General features: G+C 48.1%; 2 protein-coding genes and 1 long non-coding RNA gene across 6 annotated transcripts; 2 read left to right on the top strand and 1 right to left on the bottom strand.

Moving 5' to 3' along the window:
- Window positions 1–10: 10 nt before the first annotated feature.
- PHF5A (PHD finger protein 5A) lies at window positions 11–6664 on the top strand. Its single transcript, XM_057389108.1, has 4 exons — window positions 11–300; window positions 1456–1479; window positions 2826–2992; window positions 5977–6664. The coding sequence occupies exons 1-4, from the start codon at window positions 249–251 to the stop codon at window positions 6064–6066; spliced, it is 333 nt and encodes a 110-aa protein (XP_057245091.1). The 5' UTR covers window positions 11–248; the 3' UTR covers window positions 6067–6664.
- Window positions 6449–8405, bottom strand: LOC130588157 (uncharacterized). Its single transcript, XR_008966910.1, has 2 exons — window positions 8180–8405; window positions 6449–7961 (listed from the first exon to the last, which is right to left on the bottom strand). It is a non-coding gene; the product is annotated as an uncharacterized LOC130588157 (long non-coding RNA).
- Window positions 8406–11568: 3163 nt separating this feature from the next.
- TOB2 (transducer of ERBB2, 2) lies at window positions 11569–20498 on the top strand. Of its 4 annotated transcripts, none has more exons than XM_057389066.1 (2): window positions 11569–12011; window positions 16075–20498. In XM_057389066.1, the coding sequence occupies exon 2, from the start codon at window positions 16161–16163 to the stop codon at window positions 17181–17183; it is 1023 nt and encodes a 340-aa protein (XP_057245049.1). In that variant the 5' UTR covers window positions 11569–12011; window positions 16075–16160; the 3' UTR covers window positions 17184–20498. The 4 variants fall into 4 exon arrangements, with proteins under 4 accessions (XP_057245049.1, XP_057245065.1, XP_057245072.1 ...); XM_057389082.1 differs by lacking the exon at window positions 11569–12011 and adding an exon at window positions 12895–12968; XM_057389089.1 differs by lacking the exon at window positions 11569–12011 and adding an exon at window positions 13239–13432.
- The last annotated feature ends 527 nt before the right edge of the window (window positions 20499–21025 follow it).

Below are 21025 nucleotides of genomic sequence, written 5' to 3'. Positions count from 1 at the left end.
TGGCAGGGAGACACKCGCGACAGGGAGAGAGTCGCCGGTTGTCACACGGGGCTCCCCTTGGGAGGAAGGGTTAGAAAGGGAGTAGCTCTAGGGAAAGAGGCTTTTATTCTGCAGTCTGCTAGCGTTTTCCCACTCGGGGGAGGCTCTTTGGCAGGCGCTGTCCTCACCCCGGCCAGGACCCGGAGGCGACGCGGCGGTGAGCACTCCGTGGGGCCGAAGCAGCCGCGCCGGGCGGGTGTCGCCTCGCTATGGCCAAGCACCACCCGGACCTCATCTTCTGCCGCAAGCAGGCGGGCGTCGGTGAGTCCCGGGGGATGGGGGGTCGAGGATGAGGGGTTCCCTTCACCCCTCTCTTCGCCGCGGGGCGAGCGGGAGGCGCGTGGGCCCGTTACCGTCCGTTGGGCACGCGCGCGGCTSTTAGGCCCAGCGGAGCGGCGGGGAGGAGGGGCGGCGCGCGCCACCCGCTCCTCTCTCCCTCTGTCTCGCTCTCTCTCGCCTTCCTTTGCTTTCCTTTCATTTTCCTTTTGTTTCGTTGCCCCGCCGTGTGTTATGGATCCTGTAGCATGTGAGAGCATCTTTCTGGCTGCGAGATAAAAGTTATCTTCCGGGTTATCCCTGTAATACAGATAATGGGAGTTATCCTTGTCATATCTTGGTCAGAATTTAAGTTTCAAAACATTTCTATACAAGATCAGAAGTTGAGGTATCCTTTCCAGGTTTTTGTTGCTCCTTGGAAAAGCAAATTTAAAAAGTGGCTTTTCTGCAAGATCTGTAAGCACAGAACATTCTGTTGCACTGTCCATGAGAAATTACTATTTAGTATAGTCAGTGCTTATAACCATCTGTCTATCTTGGAAGATCACCTCCTGACAAATCCCTTATCTCTCAGGCTTCAGCCAAATCACTGTTTGGTCTTTGGTAAATGTGGACTTATAGTCTTCAAACCTCGTTATTTATGGCACTTATCCAAGTTCCTAAYATCATTTTTGTGAGTTACATAGACAAATGACAAGACTTCTACGATATGTTTAACTACCTTCACCTTCTGAAACGAAGAAGGTGTTAGTGATACTTTAAACAAACACTTTTGTGATTTTTTTTCTCACTAAAACCAGTGTAAAAGCTGTGCCAAGGTTCATGTGCAGCATTTCCTTCAGTCAGGCATATTGGCTGTGTTTGAAATGGACTAATGAGTGTAGGTTTTCTTACTGCAAATGGGTGTCATTGTGCATTCACAGTGCATCCAAAGTTTCATCTTGGTAAATGTTTTCAGGAGGATGTATATTGTTTATTATGAATGTTTGTATTTATGCTCAAACGGTAGTTTAACCTTTAATTTTTTTAAGGACTTCTCATTGCAGAAGATGATTATTTGACAATCAGGCTTGTAACTACTTAGATTTTTTTTCCTGCTTCTGCCTCAAATAATTTTTTTCTTTTTTTTTTCTTTAATAGCAATTGGAAGACTTTGTGAAAAATGTAAGTATAGCTTCCAGTTGCTTGAGAACATGATGTTGTGATCAGAGCATGCAGTTTGGATTCAAAGGTTGGAATTTATTTTTGCTTTAACTACAAATTTGAGGTGACTCTGAAACAGGAACAATTACCTTCATGTTGCAAGTGTAACTCAGGGAATACTTAAAAAGTTACAAGCTCAAACAGACTATCACACAAATGCAGTTCTAGAGTACCTGCTGTCAGCATTTCTAGTGGCTGAGGCTACAGTGACTGCTTCATTGGATCCTTGTAATCTGTAATAGCAGAATATCCTGATCATTTCAAAGCAGGGGTAAAAATGCATCAGCATCTAGGAGAAGAAGCGGAGGGAAAACAATTAGAGCAGGAAAAAGCCCCATGGAATCAAATGCTCAGCTGTGAAAGGGAAGAAAGTTGTTCCCTAACAACAGATCTCTGTTGTGATCTGCTGTGAGATTTCATAGGGGAACAATGAGGTGAGTAGTTTGTGACTCAAAAACAGTGTGAAAATAAGTAAAGTGGGAGGACAGTCTGAAGCAGGAAGATAGTTTTTAAGAGCACATGACAGTGAAACAGATTCCCATTGGTAGTAGCTGGGAGCTGTCTTGCCAGAGATTTAAGAGGAGGTTAGGCAAGCTGTTTATGGGAGTCAGGGTTAGATACCTTGGGAACAGTACCATATATCCTTGGTAATAGGATATGAAGCCTTTCATCCATAGGTCAGTGTTTTGATTAAGGTCCAGCACAGTAGAAACTGTCACTGGCATCTGCTGGCTCCTTGCCTGTATGATATGAGTACTTGAATTTCACTCCATTCCTTGCGAGAGGGCAAGAGCAACTTTTGTGAAATGGCTGTTTATGCCAGTTTGCCCTTTCTTTGGCCTTCTGATAGATGAAGGATTAAAGGAACCATGAGTACAATTTCTTATCTCTTTGAGGATAGTAATTCCAGACCTTTGATGTGGCACTGTGGGAGAAGCTTACACTGCTGCTTCTTTGTAGATAAGGACATTGGTCCTGTCAGTCTAGCATTTTTTTCAGGGAAAGTTGTAGAGTAATGGTACAATCTAAAGAAAGTCTTGACTAATCACAAAGAAGTAACTTAGGTTTCTTCTCTGATTGTAAATGTGTGACTAAATTAAAAAGAACCCTTGCAAATTACAGACCCATGTTCCTCTCAGGTCTGTGTGTAATACAATGTTGTGCCCTGTGCCTACAAGACACATTTCTGCAGTTCAGTTGTATTGTCTTTGAGTGTACAGCCCAGTTCTGCAACTAGGAAGCTTTCCCTCTGAGGTGGGGGTGACAAAAAGTGTGTTCTGTAACCAAAGGCTCTGCTGTGCTCACAGGTGATGGCAAATGTGTGATCTGCGACTCCTACGTGCGGCCCTGCACCCTGGTGCGCATCTGTGATGAGTGTAACTATGGCTCCTACCAGGGCCGATGTGTCATCTGCGGGGGGCCCGGAGTGTCTGATGCCTACTACTGCAAGGAGTGCACCATCCAGGAAAAAGATGTATGTTTGTCATCCTACCTACAAAGTAGCCATACTTACATTTAAAGGGCTTGGAGCTGCTGAAATTAGTGCTGGGACATGGTACGCTTGGCACTGGTTGCGATACCTCATACCTTTCTTCCCATATTGATAGTTCCCTGTGTTTGCAAAGCATTTTAAGCTATTGGAACTCTCTTCATTCCTAAGGCTCTCTGACTCTTTTGCAAACTCACAGTTTCATTTCCCCCACACATTGCTTGTTACCACTTTGGGTTGTTATCTTACTATATCTCCATCCTAGATTTAACCAGGGTCAGAAGTATTGCAGACACTGCAAGGCAGTGGCAGGAACAGCTCCTTGCTAAATGTTTATTATCAGCCATGGTACTGTAAGGCCTGTCGAATCAAAGTCTTTGTTTTCCTTTGAATAACAACATAAAGTTAGTCCTTAATGTCCAGTGGCTCCACTGGTAATGATGTTTCACAAGTTTAATGCTTCTTGTATCATTTGAATGGGATACAATTTGTATTTTCTTATTCTTTTCTGAAATGTTCTATATTGTAGATATTTCTCTACTAATGCTTTTTGGTGTAATGGTCCCTTTTATCTATAACTAGAGCTATAATATTTTTATAATCTTGTGCCAAAAGGCAGCCACTGCGCGTGTGAAATGAGGCAGCTGTTCAATTCTTGTAAGTCTTTTGTTAATAATGCAAAACAATGAGTGCAGAACACGAAGAACTGCAACAAAGCATTAGAAAGACCATGAAGAGCAAGAACATGATGCTTACAATTCAGCTACCCTAGAATATAGACCTGGTAGCTGTGAGAGTGTCTGTTAAAGGTTGTCTGGTGCTTTGCAAATGTCATTTCCTATGCACCCTAATGACCATGAAGAACATGCTGAGAGAGTGATTCAGTCATTTACAGGAGTGTCCTCAGCTGAGTTGCTGATTTAAATCTCTGCAGTGCCTATGTTTTTTCTGGAGGCCTGCAGCCAAATCCAAGATAGGGGCAGGTCCTTGTTTGAATTGAGTTTTTAGATCTAACAGAACCATAATCTTTCTCTGTATCTAAATATGGATATAAGTGGTGTGATGGTGGTGCTGTCTCTTACTTTATAAATGCTGTGAGAAACAGTAATTTTGTTCACTTAAGTTTGGAATGAAGACACCTGTCCTTTTAAGTCATGAGTAAAATAGCCTTGTCTTCATTTTTATCAATTCATATGAATTCCTGACAGGTATTTTTCATAACCTAAGAACACCTGTATCTTATCATGTGTGGTTCAAGTGTGAAATAGCCGGCTGCTTTGTCAGGGAGGACTGTAGAAAACAGAGCTAAAGGAGAATAACAGGTCTGGGGTATTTTGACACCTGGGTGAAGGCTGGTGTGAGTGAAGACAATTGCTCCATAGCAGATAACTCAAATGTTACATATTATTGCAGATGTGAAGTTACAGATCTGAAACAGCAGATTTAACAATGATTTGTTGCAGGATTAAAAAGTGCTGGCACAAGCATAGGGAGCCCAGAAAAAGAAAAATTGATTGTGCTGCTGCCTGTCACAATTATGGTATCTGGTGCTAATGTGAATAAGAAAAACAGATGGACAGAGCTCTGTACCTGAAGCTTTGACAGTCCAAAGTTCCAGCCAACAGTACTTCCATTGTCTTCAGGAAGACTGGAAAAGATAGTGAAGAAAGAAAGCAAATAAAATGGAAGGCAGAGGTGGAATGCTAGTGGGCACAAAGCAAAGGACCTGATTACTCTTGGTTCATTTATTCTGGTGGAGGAAGGAATGAAGTATTGTTTCAGCCCATATTGATCTGTGGGTAAGAGCCAGAATCCCACCTTGTCACCCAGGACACCTGTGAGTTGCAAAAAGTCAGTTCTTGGAGAATGGAGCATGCTCATGAGCTGTGTCCTTAGGACCTGGAAAAATAAACAGGGCCCTGTAATAAGTCTGTCAAGATTTGAGCAGACTCCATGCATCGTGAGAGGCAAGACTTGAAAGAGTCCTACTATTGAGGTTCAAAATGAAATAAGGAGATAATAGSTAGAAATGCATTGTGGCAGGTGTATGGGGRAGAGATGATTTCTGTTCCCCACATCTCCTGCCATTCCTTTATGCAGACTCTCCCCACCAGATTGCATCTCTGGCACAGAAGCCAGCAGCTTGGGTGCAGATTCTATTGCATCTGACATCTGGCCAGAGGCTTTCTAAATCTAATGCACTCAGGCTTATGCATCAGCTGAGGACACATGTTTCTCTGTCTGTTGGGCCCCTCACAGCAGCTGTGGCCAGCCATAAAGTTTTGCGCTAAAGAATTATGGAGATGCTGGGTCCTGGTGGCCCACAGGCAAATGTTCCCAAGTATACCATGAGGTGCATTTCTGATGTGGTTTTGCAACCACACCTCTCAGGAGAGTCTCCTCCACTCTCCTTGCTTTTCTTGTGTTTTTTTTCTCACCATCTACTGGAATTCAGGCACAAGAACTTATTTGTGTAGCTGCTGTGAATAGTTGACTGTATAGCCTCTGCAGTAATAATCTAGGATGCAGGAAATCTGAGATTCAGTTCTGCTGTCACAGCTGAGAGAGGTTCCTAAACACACAAATGGTTTGGTGACATCTAGAGCAGCAAGATTCTCCTTGGCTAAGGAGGGGAAAGGTTATTCCTTTGGGCCCTATAAGTCCTGCATATCCTAATTTATGAAGAATCCGTCTTGAGGCACTAAGCATCCTKTCATTAAACGGCTGATGTTACATGGGATGTTTTCCATTTTGGCATTGAGGGAGAAAATGTCCTAGAGTAATGCTTTAAAGACATCCATCCTCTTCTCTATTCCCCTGTCTTACTGGTAACCAGCGGTGGAGAGCAATTTGTCTGTACGGTTGTTTGAAATGTGTTGAGAGTGGGGTGAGGAACTGGGAACCTACTAAAACTATGATGTTGTTCTGTGTTTGTGCATTTCCTAATTTACATTTTCTCTTCTTTACAGAGAGATGGTTGCCCCAAGATTGTGAACCTGGGCAGTTCCAAGACAGATCTTTTCTATGAAAGAAAAAAGTATGGCTTCAAGAAGAGGTGATCCTACCTGTACGTGGCTACCTCCTGTCAGGTTGGCAAGAGGGTCTTGGAACATCTCTGGACTTTGCTCTTACTGAAAACTGGTTGATTATTTTTTTTCTAAAACAGTACAAATTCAGTAGTATACTTGGGGTTGGAGAAATAACAGACCGAATGGGGACTAAAACCTGATCAAAACCAATGATCAGAGAAGGCAGATGAAGATAAGTGTTTCTTACCTTTGTGGAAGCTCTGCTAGTAGTTGCCCCAGCTCTCTACAAAGCAGAGTGGGCAAGCACTTACACACAGAGGAGACCAGCTTAGTAAAAATGGCAAGTGCCATTTCTAGTGTGCAGAAACACCTTGAGGTTGTTCTTACTGAGCCTTCTCTCAGTTGTTTGAAATTGCCCTGTCCATGAGTATCGAAGAAGAGAGCACCAATCTGATCCCCTCCTCTCTTCCTCCAGTATATTTCCATGCTGCCCTGTTTTGTAAGGAACTTGCTCATGGCTGACGCCTTCCGTGTTTTCTTTGACATATTAATCCAAGGCCTTTCTTGTAACCTTTTCTGTGGGATGCATACCAATAAAACTTTTGGGTTTTTATTTTTTGTACAATAAGGATTTCTCTTTGGTTAATTTGGTGCCTAGCCTCTCTGGAGCTTTCTGGGGACATGGAGGATTAGCCCGGCTAGCACTTCACAATGGGTTATCTGGTTTCTGACAGTGTCTGCTTATAGCCACGTGACCTTGCTGCAAGGAGCTTCAGGGAATGGCTATTGCTTTTGTCTGCCTATGATCCCAGCCACTGATCATTTTGTCCTGTAGCRTGAGGATCGCTGAGCTTGTAACCCTTATCCTGGCTAATACGGCTGTGGATGTTGTTTCACCGTGCAAACATCCAATCCCTTTCTAAAACCTACTAAGCTATTTGACTCGCTATCCTGTTCTTGTGAATAAGTTAAAGCCTTCCCTTCTGTAACGGGAAACCGACTATTGTGTTCTGGGCTATTGGCCATTTGCATGCTGGAAACCAGAGGCTGCTTGTTTGTCAAATACCAGCACAGACTAAAAGCAGTCTGTTGGCTCAGCAGAGATCTGAGAACAGGCGCCTTTGTGTAGAGGCAGAACCGAGTTCCCCATGGGTGTGTACACTTCCTCAGATGGTTAAATCAGGGTCTTAGCTTAGTGCACCCTGTAGTCCTTCAAGCCCTTGAAGTCTAAGCAGAGCGTGTGCTACATCAACGCAGTTGTCTTTGTGCAGTCTTGGGATGCAGAGCCCCAAGACCTTTTTTTGTTTTGTGCCCCTTCCAGGATTTCAGCTATTCCCTTAAGGTTAGTACCATTTCTTCTCATTACTCTCTGGCTTAAATGCCTCTTCTACCTGCTCCAACCATTTGGATAAGAGTGAAAAGCACACAACTTGTGATTATCTCCTCTCATAAGTAATTCTCTCTGCTGCAGCTGGCTTTAGCTGTCACTGGCCCTTCAGCTATCTCAGCTGCTCCTCCCTCTCCTGCCCCCAGCTATTAATTCTGTCAGGTTTCTCTTCCAAGCTTTTTGCAGTTCTGACGGTATCAGCGTGCTTTCTTCCCTGCACCATGGTTCCCCTACATGGTGGATGCCATTTGCCAAGATGTTCAGAGCAATCTGGCTCTTTGGTTACAGCAAATCTACTCTCCCAAAGTAGTTCTATGGGAATAAGCAACTATCTCTTGCTCCTGACTGGGAAGCCCGTGTCAGACCCCTTATCAGCCATGTTAAATTCTGTATCTCCTTAAAAGCAGGCCATGCCATGCAGATTTTTTGTACCTGGAACTTTATCACTTCAACCAGAATTTATCACTTACTCTCAGTCAGGCTGCCCAAATTATCACACYAGGAGTGCAGAAGGTTTGTACGTCTTTTTTTTTCTTTCCTGGAAATTTGGAAGATGACAAAGGTTTTTTGGTGAAGGTAGAGGGAAATTAAGTTAGGAATTAATTTTTGTCTCAGAACTATTGCCCCCCAGTGAGTATTTTTTAGGGCAGCTCTTGTTCCCAACCATGTAGCAGGATCAGTCAGGCAGGGCTTGCTATAGAGATAGGAGTGTCTCCATCCCTTCCCCCATCCCCAAAAATGGCTGAGCATACTCACTTTCTTGGCACTCCTGATGCCCTCACGCTGAGTGCTGGATATATCGGTCTGTATTCTGAGAGTTAAGCTGCCATTTCTAGTTGTTCTGAGTCACTGGGCAGGTGGAGAGAGGGAGGGACAGGCTTTTTCCCCTTTGCCTTGTTTGCTCAGACAGCTCTGGGGAGCACGCCAAATGCTGGTACTCAGATCAGTTCAGTGCCACTGCCTTTCTGGTACTTTCAGAGCATGGATGGGACATTGACCTGAAGCTGCTAATTCAAACAAGGGTAATGGACACATTTGTGTAGCCCAGAAAAACACAACTTTGCTTGCTTGGTAATGATTTATGTGCACCAGATTTCTGTGCAGTAGATGATACCTGGGCAGGGCCTATAGAAAAGTGCAATATTTTTTACCAAAATAGATTTTAAAGTACTTTCCCAGGAGAAGAAGATTGCCTTGCAGTACTGGAGACCAGAGCACATGCTAAAAGGGCAAGCTTCCCCACAAGGGGAGGAATGAGGCAAGACACATCCTGCTGCTGTGTGCAGGCCAAGCTTTGGAAGGGTTTTATCAGTCTGTGGAGTCTTAAGAAGCCATATTCAAGGGCACCCTTGCTGCCAGCTGTGAAGTACTTATGTGGCAACAGCAGGGAAGGGTGGGAGAGACAGGGATAGCTTTGTCAGTGTGGCAGCTGAACCCCTATGGTGCTGTCTTCAAATCCTAATGCATAGAGGTAAATGTGTCTTCCTGCTCTTACTTTTCTAGGTAGTGAGGTGTTTTTTTATATAAAAATATTGCAAAACAAGTTTAAAAAATCACTTAATTTCAAATATTTACATTGAAGGAGAGAACATGGGACCTCTTGGCCTATTAAGAAATTGGCTTCTGTTGCCAGTACTAACAAGGCATTGCTGTGTTCTGAAATGTAGGTGTTCCCTGTTACACACCCTTTCAGACCAACTGCCAACCACAGTTACAGCTGAGCTCAGCAAGTAGCTCGGTAACATACCTCCAGTCCCTTGAACTACCTAAACCTTGTCTTGACAAAGTCCTTGAGCCCCAAGCATTACTTTTCTTGAAAAAAAAAGAAAACGAGAAATGGAAAGGTAGGTGAAGGCCTTGTGTCTGCCTAAGAGCTTTTCCCKTGGGAGCTGCATGCACACAATCTTACTTCTGAAACCTTATCTGCATGGGAGCTGTTATTTTCTCATTACAGACATCAGCTAGAGATGTTTGCCTCTTTCAATAGCAGGAAAGAATTGTTCATTTCCTTGGGGTTGTCATGTGAATTGACTGTACAAAGGATTCAGGGTATGGCAGTGTTAATTGTGCCCAATTATAACTTGACTGCCCTTCTTTGGCATTAAATAACCCAACGGAAGGAGCTGTCCTGGTGGCTTTGCAATTTCTCCCCTCCCTGTGCTCACATGACACAGTAGCTTTGCTTTGACGTAATAGCTAAATGGCTGGGAATGCAGGAGCAGATACTGTGACAGAATTCCTCTGCCTGCACGTGTACAAGGTTGACCCCATAATTAAAGGAGCAAGGTCAAGGCACAGGTATTTTAAAGAGCATTAATATGTGACACCCTCTTAGTAACACCTTATTAAAACAATAATAGATTTTAGAAATATAATTGCCTTTTTTTTTTTTGTTTAATGATGCTAAAAATAGCTCAGTTATTTTAATTTCCTGATCTCTGGCTGACAGCATGGATTTGTTTCCAGCAAAGTAAGGGAAGGTGCAGGGGAAGTGTTCTTTTGTAACTGAATTCCTTTTAAAATAGGAGTGGTGAAAATAAGGCTGCTTGTAATAGCTCTCACAAATCTTACTTTTTCCCCTTCTCTTGCAGACTAAAAACTTCCAAAGTTGTTGGGTTTTTTTCTTTAATCAGTGGGAAAACAAGCAAGGCTGGCTGGAGTGGCTGGGAAGGAACATCAATAGATTTTTTAACACGTGGTGCTGGCTGGCCTCAAAAGAAATGCTCTTCTGTGGCAAAGGCAGTACCTGAGTGTTGTCACTGAGGTAAAGTGTTCTGGAATGAGGGAGGACAAACCAAATGCAGAAGGAGGTCGAGGGCTATTGTGGAAATGGGGCAAGAGATGAACTTTGTATTTTTGCACTTGGGACATAGTTGCCAGACCAGCCACCCCTGCTCCAACAGGGACTATGGCAATGCTTGTGTCACCCTCTGTATGTGTTATCACTGAGGAAGATGCAGGACACATGGCTGGGAGAGCCTGGAAATACCATTCTTGGTGTCCCTTCCACTAGTTTGGAGTGTTTACTTGGGTTAAGAGCTGCTTTATGTGTGGACAGCAAGCAGCCTTTTCAAGTGGTTGGTGTAGGTGCAAAGGTGTCCAAGGTGTGACCTTGGACGGTAAAATACACAGCTTGGGGATGCCTGTAGGCATTTTCTTCATTTTCCTGGAACTAATAATGGGTCTGCTTTAAAATAAAGGGTGTGGAGGATCTGTGTGTGTGCTGGGTGASAGCGCCTTCGGCTTGCCAGTGGGCGGTGCAGCTCAGCCTTTGGCGGTGGAGGTGCCGCCATCGGTCCATGGCCCCAGGGAAGCCAGTCGTGATTGTCCTTCCCCAGGGCAGCCGGTCAGCCCGGGCCCTGCCCGAACTCGCGAACGCCCCGCGGTGCGGGACCGGGGCGCCCAGGATAGGGCATGTCACAGCCACCCCCGTGACTACATCTCCCGGCAGCCCCGGCACCGCCCGGTGCGCACACCCCCTTCGGCCCACTGGCTGAGGCAGCGCTCCAATCCGAAGGYGCCGCTGGGTCCGGCCAGCCAATGGGAAGGCTGTTGCTAACACGCCGCAGTTATTTTTAGCACGGCCGGCACTTGCACCTTGTCGGTATCGTCTCCGCCGTGTCAGGCCGGCCCTGCTCCGCTGGAGGTGGAGGCACACAGGCGTGTGGAACAAAATAGTCCGGGAGGCGGGGAGCGAGTGCCGGGGGTGGGGTCTCCGTCCCTGTCTCGGGTCCGTGGGGATGGCCATGCTATTCCTGCCCTCCCCGCGGTGATGCCAGCGCTCCTGGTTTTGCCTTGTCCCGTTGCTCCCCGTGGAGATGCGCCCACAGCCATCCGGACTCCTCGTCCGTATTGGGAACTGGGGGTCCCGAGGGGTTTGCAGCGACGGAGGGAGATGGGATTGCTCGTCTGCACCTCTCCCCGAGTTCTTCCGCTCGGGCGGGGGACTACACCGCGGGGATTTTCGCAGAGTGGCTGGGGCATGCGGGGAGCTGTCCCCTCGGGAGTCCCGGGGCTGGCCTTGACACCGAGCTAAGGCTTGACAATGCCCGTGGTGCGCGGGGGCGGGGACCACGCCAGTCGGTCCGTACCTCCCCGCCCCACTCGATCCCCTTCCGCCATCGGACTAAGCCGCTTTGGGAAATCCTCAGGTCAATCCCCGCTAAACCTGCGGCCCCCTCTTTCCTTCCCCTACGCTCGTATCCGGACTCGAGGGGCTGCAGGGGGGGCTCCGCCGGCCCAGASCCCCGTCCATCCCGGGACGCTGCGGAAGGGGACAGGAGGCAGGAGGAAGTAGTGCCGCCCCGCCCCCTGCGGCCGCATCACGCGGGGCGGGAGCGGATCCGTGCGCCGAGGGGTTGCTAAGGGTGAAAGTTTGCCGTGAGTTGGCTCACTTGGGGCCAGGGCGCGGGCGGCTCTGGGGACGGGCCACCAGCATCCGCACCACAGCACCGCGCTCGGCCCGCGCCGCCGGGGGACAAGGAAGGGAGGGGACGGACGAGACGGGGCAGAGCAGAGATCCGCCGGCAGCATCCACGGCCCCCACGACAGCCGCCAGCAAGCCTCCGGCCCTGGAGCCGAGGACGCAGTAAGTGGGGCGGGGGGTGCTTCCCTCCCCCACACCCCATCTCGGGCCGAGGCCCCCTCAGCGCGCGTCCTCTCTGTGGGCTTGGTCTGAGGGGGCTTATCGTCTCCCTCCCCGCTAGGAGCAGCGATTTGCCCCTCCCTGGAGTCACTGAGTGGCTGTGGCCCTTGGGGAGACTATTGGGGCTTCAAGGAAGAAGGATGGGGGTGAAATTGATTGGGTCGGGGACGCTTTTCAGTGCCCGAGTTCACCATTTTGTTCTCTTCAGCCTAGTTTGAGGGGCGGGGGGATACGCGAGCTRCCCAGCCCTTATATCCCCAAAAAGGCAGGCTGGGCCTTGGGGCGGCGGTGGGCACCCTGGGCTGCCGGGGAAAGGGGATGTCGCCTGGGTGTCCCCTTTCGTGCACGTCGAGTTGCTGGGGGGGAGAAGCCCCGCGATAACAAAGGCGCTGTCGGGGATGGGCTGGGCTGCCTCCCCCCCCACTTCCATCTCCCCCGGACACCCCAATCTGCGGTGCCCCGTTGGGTGTGCGGGACCAGGTGCTCGCCCTTGTTGATATGTTCATCCATTCGACCGCTCTGCTGGGAACCTTGTTCGCAACCTCGCGTGCCCCACTGAGGCGAAGGGGACAAGCAGCCGTGGGCGGGAGAGAGGGACAGAAGGACACTGGGTTTGTGGCCTCCAGGGCTCTGTCCCGCAGCCGTGGAGGGGGGAAGCTGCTGCGGGGTGGGGACGCGCTCGCCTATCGCTGCCGCGAGGAAGGGAGTGAAAGGGAACGGACGAAGGGGGCGGGTGCCCCGCGGTCCCGGGCCGCGGGGCGTGTTCCCGGCCGTGGGCAGCGCCGGGAAGGGCGGGCGGCCCCCAACGCGCATGTGCCCTGGAAAATTTTATGCTCTGCCCCGCCGGGGGACGCGCCGGGCCGGGCGCGGGGCGCGCCGGGAGCCGCAGTCCGGGGAGAAGTAGGTCGCGGGGCGGGGAGGGGAGGCGAGGACTACAGCTCCCGGCGTGCCGGGGCCGGCCGGGCACCGGGGATGGAGGGGGTGGCCGGTCTTCGTCCCCGCGGGGCTGTTCGTCTTGCGGGAGCGGGGCCCTCGTTCCAGACGGGTGTGTCCGGCTGTGGCAGCTCAGGCCGCCGTGGTAGACGTCTGTTCAAGTTCCGAGGAGGCCGCCAGCCCGTTCCTGAGGCCGGACCTCCCTGGGGAGCTCGGAGGGATACCCGCAAGGTCATCCACTGTGTTGGTGTAGCCAGGAAGAGAGGGAATCGTTCCGGTGTTCACTCTTCTCTGTTGCAAGTGATGGTCTGGCCTCCCCCCTTCAGCATATCGATAAACGAGGGGTCTGAGGGGGTTCCTGCCTTCCCACCGCAGAGAAGAGAAACAGCCCTTTGTTTCCTTCCAGCACTTCAGTGTTCTGCCCACGTATAGTAAGCCTTTACTTGGAAAATGCTGGCCTTTAGGGAAGACTGCTCAGAATACCTCTTACAGTTGATAGTCCATAGTTTCTTCTTTCAGAGACATGTTTGCTTAAGCTGTTTTTTTGGTGGGTTTGGGGGGGGTAATTTAATTTTTTTATTACTTTATCACATTTCAATGCAGTAGAAAGAGATTGAGGGGATCCTACTGGAGTGCATCTTGCCATGTCAACAATCTGAGGAGCCAGTGACTTTTTTTTTTTAGTGCCTTTGGCAGGTATCAGTTGTATGTCACTGCCTTGGCAGCTGTTGGTATTATTAGTTTTACTTTTTCATAGTCAAGGTACTGAGTTTTTTCCTTTTAGGCAAGCAGGAAAAAAGAAGAAATGAGACAATGATGTATAACTGCACTTCCTTACTGCTTTCTACTAAAAGTCAATGAGGAACTGGGCTTCTCAATGTATATTGAGATGTTAGTATTGCAGATATGGTGTTGACAAATTTTGGCTTTTGTTCCTTTCCTAGTCTATAATATCTGATTTCTTAATAGATTTTGGATCTGGATTAGAATTCATTACAAGGTTTAAAAATTTACAAACTGGGTGTTCTGTTTCTGCTTAATTTTGTGGGGTCCTGAGCTGTCCTCTCTTTTTAATGTCTCAAAGCCAAAGAAGTTAGAGGGCTCCATGTAATCCTCTCTTGAGGTAGTATAGCCCGTACAAGCCCATGTTAGGGTTTAGAACTTTTCTTGTGCTCTTTTAGGGGTGTACTTCATGCTTCATTTCTGTGGAAGAGACTGTCTCTGTGCCAAGATTCTTGCCTTCTGAAAATGGCTTTTCCTTACTGTTCTTAGAAAAACTGTGGTTGCTTATTTGACATTCATCTGTTCTCACTTGAACTTGATCAGGTTACAGTGACATACCAAAGTTTGTTACATTACAGTAATTTCTTAAAGCATTTTTAAAGGCAAGACTTCTTCTCCACTCCCTTGTTTCTGTGTGTTTTTATGTTGCTGAGTCAAATCCAGAGAGGGTTCCTTCCAGAACTGGCCTCCTTGTTGGCAGATTTGAGGTGTGGGATCTGCTTCTGGTTGTCATCATCCTAAAGCTAAGCCTCTGTGAACTCTGAGTAGTACAGAAAAAGCATAGAATCTGCATTCTTTTTTTTCCGGTAAAGCTTCAAAATACTTGAGGCTTTCTTTAAAAGTTATTCAACCTTTCTGTCCACTAAACTAGACCAAGCAAACAAGTCTGATCAGTTTTTTTCTTGCTCCTGTACCTAGGCCAGCATGGGTACCTGGTTGTGCTGATGGGATTTTTCAGGGGAATGCTGACAATGTATGTTTGTACTCCATCCCCACCCCCAAATAATTGTCACACATTGTAAACAGTGGCTTGAGTGCTGTGCAAGAGCATCCCTAAAGCCCATTTTAGGAAGATGGTTGAGGTGTATCTCTTTGAGCAAGGTGAGGGCAGCTGAATACAAAGCGGCCTCTGACTAAGCTGCCAATTAAAAACTGGATATTCTTCTTTCCTCTGGAGAGGCGTGGAGGCTACTGGAAGTGTGCTTCCTCTTAAAATACCTGTGGGATTCATCTTCTTTGGATGAGTGACGGAATGTAATGCTGACATACCTGGTTTGGGGTTTTTTTTGTACGTAAATGCTGTTTGCAAATCTATGTATAATGGGAGAATTGAGTGTTGTGGTTTTGTATTGTGCTTGTGTGGGTTCTCTCCGTTTCAGAGACTTCCTCACCAGGGAGAGAGAGAGAGAGAGGAGGGAGGATTACTTCAATCTTTGGCAAGCAATTTCAGTTTTTATTAAGTAGGTACCTGATCTTAACAGAGCTCATCTTCCCTGTGTACAGAGATAACCAATGTGAACTGTATTGGAAAGGCTGTTGGCACGCCTGTATTTCGTGAGCCACACACATTTTCTGTCCCACTCTCCCCGCAGCAGAATTAAACTCAGATTTTATGCTTGTAGCTAGGCAGAGTCTCGACTGGGTACACTTAATATGTGTCTGCCAGTCAAGGGGATAGTAAACATGGGCTGGCAGCTGGTGCCTCAGCACCCTCCCTTGCTCCTTCTCATTGCTTCTGCGCTTGTGCCAGCAAGACATGGCACCCGGCTCAACCACCCAGCCTCCCAGAGGAGAGGCTGGCCCTGCTGTCCTGAGTGCAAGCAGGTCTCTCTACAGAGCTGCTGAGCAAGTCACAAGGCTGTTCAGGTGCTGTGCTTGTGCTCTGGAGAGTCTGGTGCAGGTGAGCCGTGCTGGAAGCAGCTGAGTGCCAGAGCAGGGGAAACGTGTTAGATGTGCTGACAGAGCTGTGCCAGAGCAGGCAGTGGCCTGCCAGGTTACAGCAGCAGTGCTTGGCAGTGAGGTGAGGCTGATGTACGTACCTGTGTGCGGGCAGTGGCTGTGCCCTTATTTCTTCTGAAAGAGTAGCATGGAGACTCCTCCCTACCAGCATCCCTCTGTTTTAAGGACCAGTAGATTGGTGGCAATTCTCCTAGAGAGAATTACTTCTTGTTAGTATTTGTGCAAATTACTCATTCTGCTTTGTTCATGAAAAGGCACAATTGTTTATCTCAACAGGTGGAGAGTTGTTAACTTCTCCAGTCTTCATCCATCCTTTTCTCTCTTTTCCTAGGTCTGTTTGGAGCCAAAACTTGTCTATGTTTCTGTCATTTTGTCACTTTTAATACCCTGCCCTGACTTGCTTGCTGCGAAGAGAGTATGCATCTGGAGATCAAAGTTGCTCTTAACTTCATCATCTCATACCTGTACAACAAGCTTCCTCGGAGGCGGGCAGACCTGTTTGGTGAGGAGCTAGAGCGCCTGCTGAAGAAGAAATATGAGGGTCACTGGTACCCAGAGAAGCCTCTGAAGGGATCTGGCTATCGCTGTGTTCATATAGGGGAGACAGTGGATCCCGTGGTGGAGCTGGCAGCCAAGCGGAGCGGGCTGGCTGTGGAGGATGTGCGTGCTAATGTTCCAGAAGAGCTGAGTGTCTGGATTGATCCTTTTGAGGTTTCCTACCAGATCGGTGAGAAGGGCTCTGTTAAGGTTCTCTACCTAGATGACAATGAGGGCTGCAGTGCCACAGAGTTGGACAAAGAAATCAAGAGCAGCTTCAACCCCGACGCCCAGGTATTTGTCCCTATCGGCAGCCAGGACAACTCACTGTCCAATTCTCCTTCCCCCTCCTTTGGCCAGTCACCCAGCCCCACCTTCATCCCTCGCTCTGCACAGCCCATCACTTTCACCACTGCCACCTTTGCTGCCACCAAGTTTGGCTCGACCAAGATGAAGAAGGGTGGAGGAGCTGGAGGAGGGAGTGGTGGAGCAGGGGCTGTGCAGCAGCCAAGAATGGTCAGGTCTCCCACCACCAACCTGCTGAAGCAGAAAGGCCTCTCCCTGTCTATGCACTCTCTGAACTTCGTCGGGAGTGCTGGGAACCAAGCCCCACAATCCCAGCTCTCACCCAATGCCAAGGAGTTCGTTTACAGCGGTGGCTCACCAGGAGCCAGCGGTCTCTTCTTTGATGGTGTTGCCAGTGAGAGCCAGGCCAGCAGCATCCCGCCAGCATCGCCGTTCAAYGCCAGCACAGGTGGTACCTTTGATATGGCTCAGGTCTTCGGGGGCAGCACCAATAGCCTCTTTCTGGAGAAGTCTCCCTTCGTGGAAGGACTCAGCTACAACCTGAATGCCATGCAATATCCTAGCCAGTCGTTCCAGCCTGTTGTCCTGGCCAACTGAACACAAAGGAAGGAGAGTATTTTGGGGTGGGGAGGGAGGGGGGAAACAAGAACAAAACAAACAAGAGGGAGAGAAAAGAAAAATAGAAATATACGGAAAATATTAAAACCTTACAAATATAGGTTCTTGGGAAAAGAGAGAGCTCAGTGTTGTTGCGCTGTGCTGGCAACGCTCCTGAAGCACTAAATTGTTTTTTAACTCAGTACCTGTGCTTTTTTCCTACTCACTTTTTTACTCCTTATAATGAATCTTCGGCTTTTTTTGGTTTGTGTTCCCCCATCCCAGCCCAGGACTGGTGCAACTGTAGGTCACAATGCTCCTGATTCCCTGCACCATCCCCTGCCCCAYGCTGGACACAGGGTCCCTCCACCTGGGTGTAGGGACGTCTTCTCGGTACCACCGTGTTGGAGGAGGGATGAGAAGAGGATGAGTCAGTGTTGGCGGAGACACACACACACTTGTTGCATGCTAGCCACAATGGGTGGGGGAGCTTGCTTTTTCTGTTATGGCTCTGCATGTAGATGGAGAGCATCTCCTGTGCCCACAGGTGCAGACCATTGCACTGTTGTGGCTCCAGCCCAAGCTGGCCTGAGCTGTTCTGTCTCATGCTGAAAAGCACTAACTCTTCTCCCAGCACGTCATAGTGAGAGCAGAGCATTACTGTGAAATGGCTTCTTCCTGTTGCCTTCCTCATCTGCACTTCCAGCCATGGCTACAGGGGGACAGTGCTTTGAGCTGAGTGGCTGTGGTATTGTACTTTTCTGTACCTGAACCAGAGGACCTTTTTGTGCTCTCTCAGGGCTGCCCGGTCAGTCTGGGTGACAGCCTCTGGTGTAAAAATACCACCTGCCTGTCCTTGTGGCTTGGGGGAGGTGGCACTGGACCAGCTGGATCAACCAGGTCCCTGCTTCCCAGGTGTTTTCTCCAGCAGCAGGGGCCAGCATCCACTTTGGGAGGCCTCTGAGGTAGAGTTCTCATTATCTGCTGTGAATTCATCTTCTTGTCTTAGAGAGGAAATTTCCTTCCTTTTTAGTTAGTGAGGCAGCAGAACTTCTGAGGAAGGTAAAGGTTGATGTTGTTGAAGGTGCTGTCATGAGTGGTAGCATAAGGGTTTGTGCTTTCAGCCAGGTATGCACCTGACCAAATCCTTTCCCTTGCCCTTCTGCAGAAGCATGAGGAGGGGCTGATCTAGTATGAAAAGGAAGCACCTATCACAAATTCCTCATTCTAGCTAGATCACATCAGCATGGACAGCAGCAAGCTTAGGGCTTGGCTGGGATGGGTGCTCCAAAGGCAAGTGGTCATCCCAGCCCATGAATGTATAGTGCCTCCTCACAGCAAGGCTGGGATCTGCGACTCTGCAGCTTTCCCCAGGATGATGGGCTGCAGTAGTGGCGTTTCAGCTTGGTCACTTCTGTGTTCAGGACTCCAAAACCCACCTTCACAGAAAGCCAAAGGAGCGCTGCATCATGCCCAAGAAGGGTGGAGCATTTTAGATGGGAAGGGAGGTCTTCTTGGAGGCTGCTGTGTGGGCATGCAAGTGTACAAAGAGGAGAGAGATTGAGATGATGAAACTCCAGTCTTTGAAGTTCTCAGTTTAAATGACAAATAAGCTTTTTGCTGCCTCCCAGATTTGAGGTTTGGATTTTTTTAATGATGTTTCTTGGAGCACCCTCTGAAATCCACTCCTCTTGCACTTGTGGAACCAGAGTGCTCTTTCAAGAAATGTCTGTTTCAGGTGAGAGGAGCTTGACAATGTATTTCTCCTCCTCCTTTCCCTCAAGCTGAAATGGAGGCACTTCAGCCCTTTTGAAGTTGTGTTGCAAATGAGCATTTGCAGAAGGCTGTCCCAGGCAGATTGCCTCTGCCTGGAACTTTCCAAGGAGGGTTTCCAGCACACCCTTCCCATGGATGGGTGATGGGGCACATGGTCCTGACCTCGTGCTCAGCATGGGTTCCCAAGCAGGCTGCTTGCCCTTGAGCTATGACCAGCATATCAGGTGGGTGAGGAGAGCAGAGCCCAGCCTGTTTCCCCAAAGCTGCTGTCCCCAGCCTCAATCATGCAGGTTTCCAGACTAGGACAAGTTGCTGAGAAATGGTCCAGCTGTTGTCTTTCCCTTTTTTTATTTTCTTGAACCTGCCACTTATGGACACTACCRCTGCCATAGAGTCCTTCTCCCCAGCAGAATGCTGCTGGGTGCCATCCCACATGCTTCACTGGACTCTGAGGGTTGCTCTGCCCCTGAGGGCAGGACCTGGTCCAGTTGCGCCACACTGTCCCCACATCTGGCAAAGCATCTTTGAACCACTGCCATGACACAGCATGCTCTCCTCCAGCACAGGGAGGGAGGGAAGAAGTGGGGATGTCCCCCGTCCACCTGCTTGTGTGTGTGAAACTTCGATGCCGCTTTGCCCTGCCACACATAATATACCTGYTTTAAAAGTAGTGGTGTGATTGGAAGGAGGAAAAGAAGAGGGACCAACCTCTTTGCATCTTAAAAGGAAAAAAGTGTGCTTCAGAAATGTTCCTCCAGCTTCAGGCAGCAATGGAAACTAACGGCCTTTTCAGGTCTTTTCTAGTCTTGGATGTAGGCGTTCAGCTTCAATTTTGTTTTTTAAAAACCTGCACTAATTTACCTGGTTTCTTAGGAAGAGAAGAGAGATGACTTTTTTTTAACTTTTATTTTTTATGGGTTTATGTTCTTTTTGTTGATGTCCGTTTGTATTGAATAATTTGCTACATTTGTAAAATGTAAGAGGTATATATAATATATGTATATTTCTAACGTAAAAATGTAATTTTTTTCTTTTCAAGATTTTTTCTTAAAAAGAGGAGAGAAAAAATATTTTTTCAGGAAAAAAACTTTAAAAAAAAAAAGAAGTGGTGAAGTTTCCTTTCTCCCCACTCAGCCTCCCTTTTCTCCCACCCCTCTCCAAGGAGTGAATCGACAGTTGCCTTGTGGGAGAGGAGTGAAAGAGGACAGAAGTTTGTATGTCTCCGAGTGGAGGGTTTCTGTGTGTGCTCTGCTTGGGGGTGTTTTTGGAGAAGGGGACTACTGAGAGGGGGATCCAGGGGGTTGCTGTCTTTTTCTTTTTTTTTCCTTTTTTTTTTTCTTTAGCGAAGGAGGAATACAATCAGAGTTTTGTATTCAGAATGTTGTGCAATATTTTGGAACGGGATATTGGTGTGTCTAGAGATTTAGTTAAAAACAAACAAAAAACCCATAAAAAGGTTGATCAAATCTGTACAGTTTCTATTGTTCCAGATTTTTTTAAGTTTGTATTAAAAGCATGATATAATAACTGTTCATTGTGTGGTGTGTGCTCAGTGCAGAGGGAACAAGGAGGGATGTGGCCACCTTCTGATGAACTGGTGCTCAGTGTCAGCCTCACAGACAAGGTCTTGGTTTGGGATGTGCTCAGTGGAGGTGTCACAGCATTAGGGTTGCCCAGGATTGTGCAACATGGCCAGGACAGCTGTCTCAGTGACCTGCCTCTGCCAAGAATAGCAGCACATAGGAAAAAGTGGCGATGTGCCTGGCCATCCCTGGTTCTGCCATGATTCAGCTCCCTGGGAGTGGGGAGAGCTGCCTGTCTTTCCCAGGGGAGAGGAGGGAGCAGGATGCCTTTGGTGTGTGGTGCTTTAGGGGCCTTCAGTCAAGCAGCAGAGTTCCTAAAATACCCCCAAGTTTTGTGGCAGCTCGCTAGGACCATCACCTGGGAGCCCTCTGGTGTCACTGCAGAGAGTAGATGAAGCTCCCCTAGGCAGTGCTTCCTGCAGAAAGGGTACTGGTTTTGGATTGATTTCTTTCCTCTGCACTAAGCAGCTTGTGTTTATCCTG

Source organism: Malurus melanocephalus, unplaced genomic scaffold (assembly GCF_030028575.1).
Source record: "Malurus melanocephalus ecotype Western Australia unplaced genomic scaffold, MMel_1.1 scaffold_17, whole genome shotgun sequence".
Taxonomy (NCBI): domain Eukaryota; kingdom Metazoa; phylum Chordata; class Aves; order Passeriformes; family Maluridae; genus Malurus; species Malurus melanocephalus.
The sequence above is the reverse complement of the archived record's forward strand: the minus strand, read 5'-3'. Positions and strand labels throughout refer to the sequence as shown.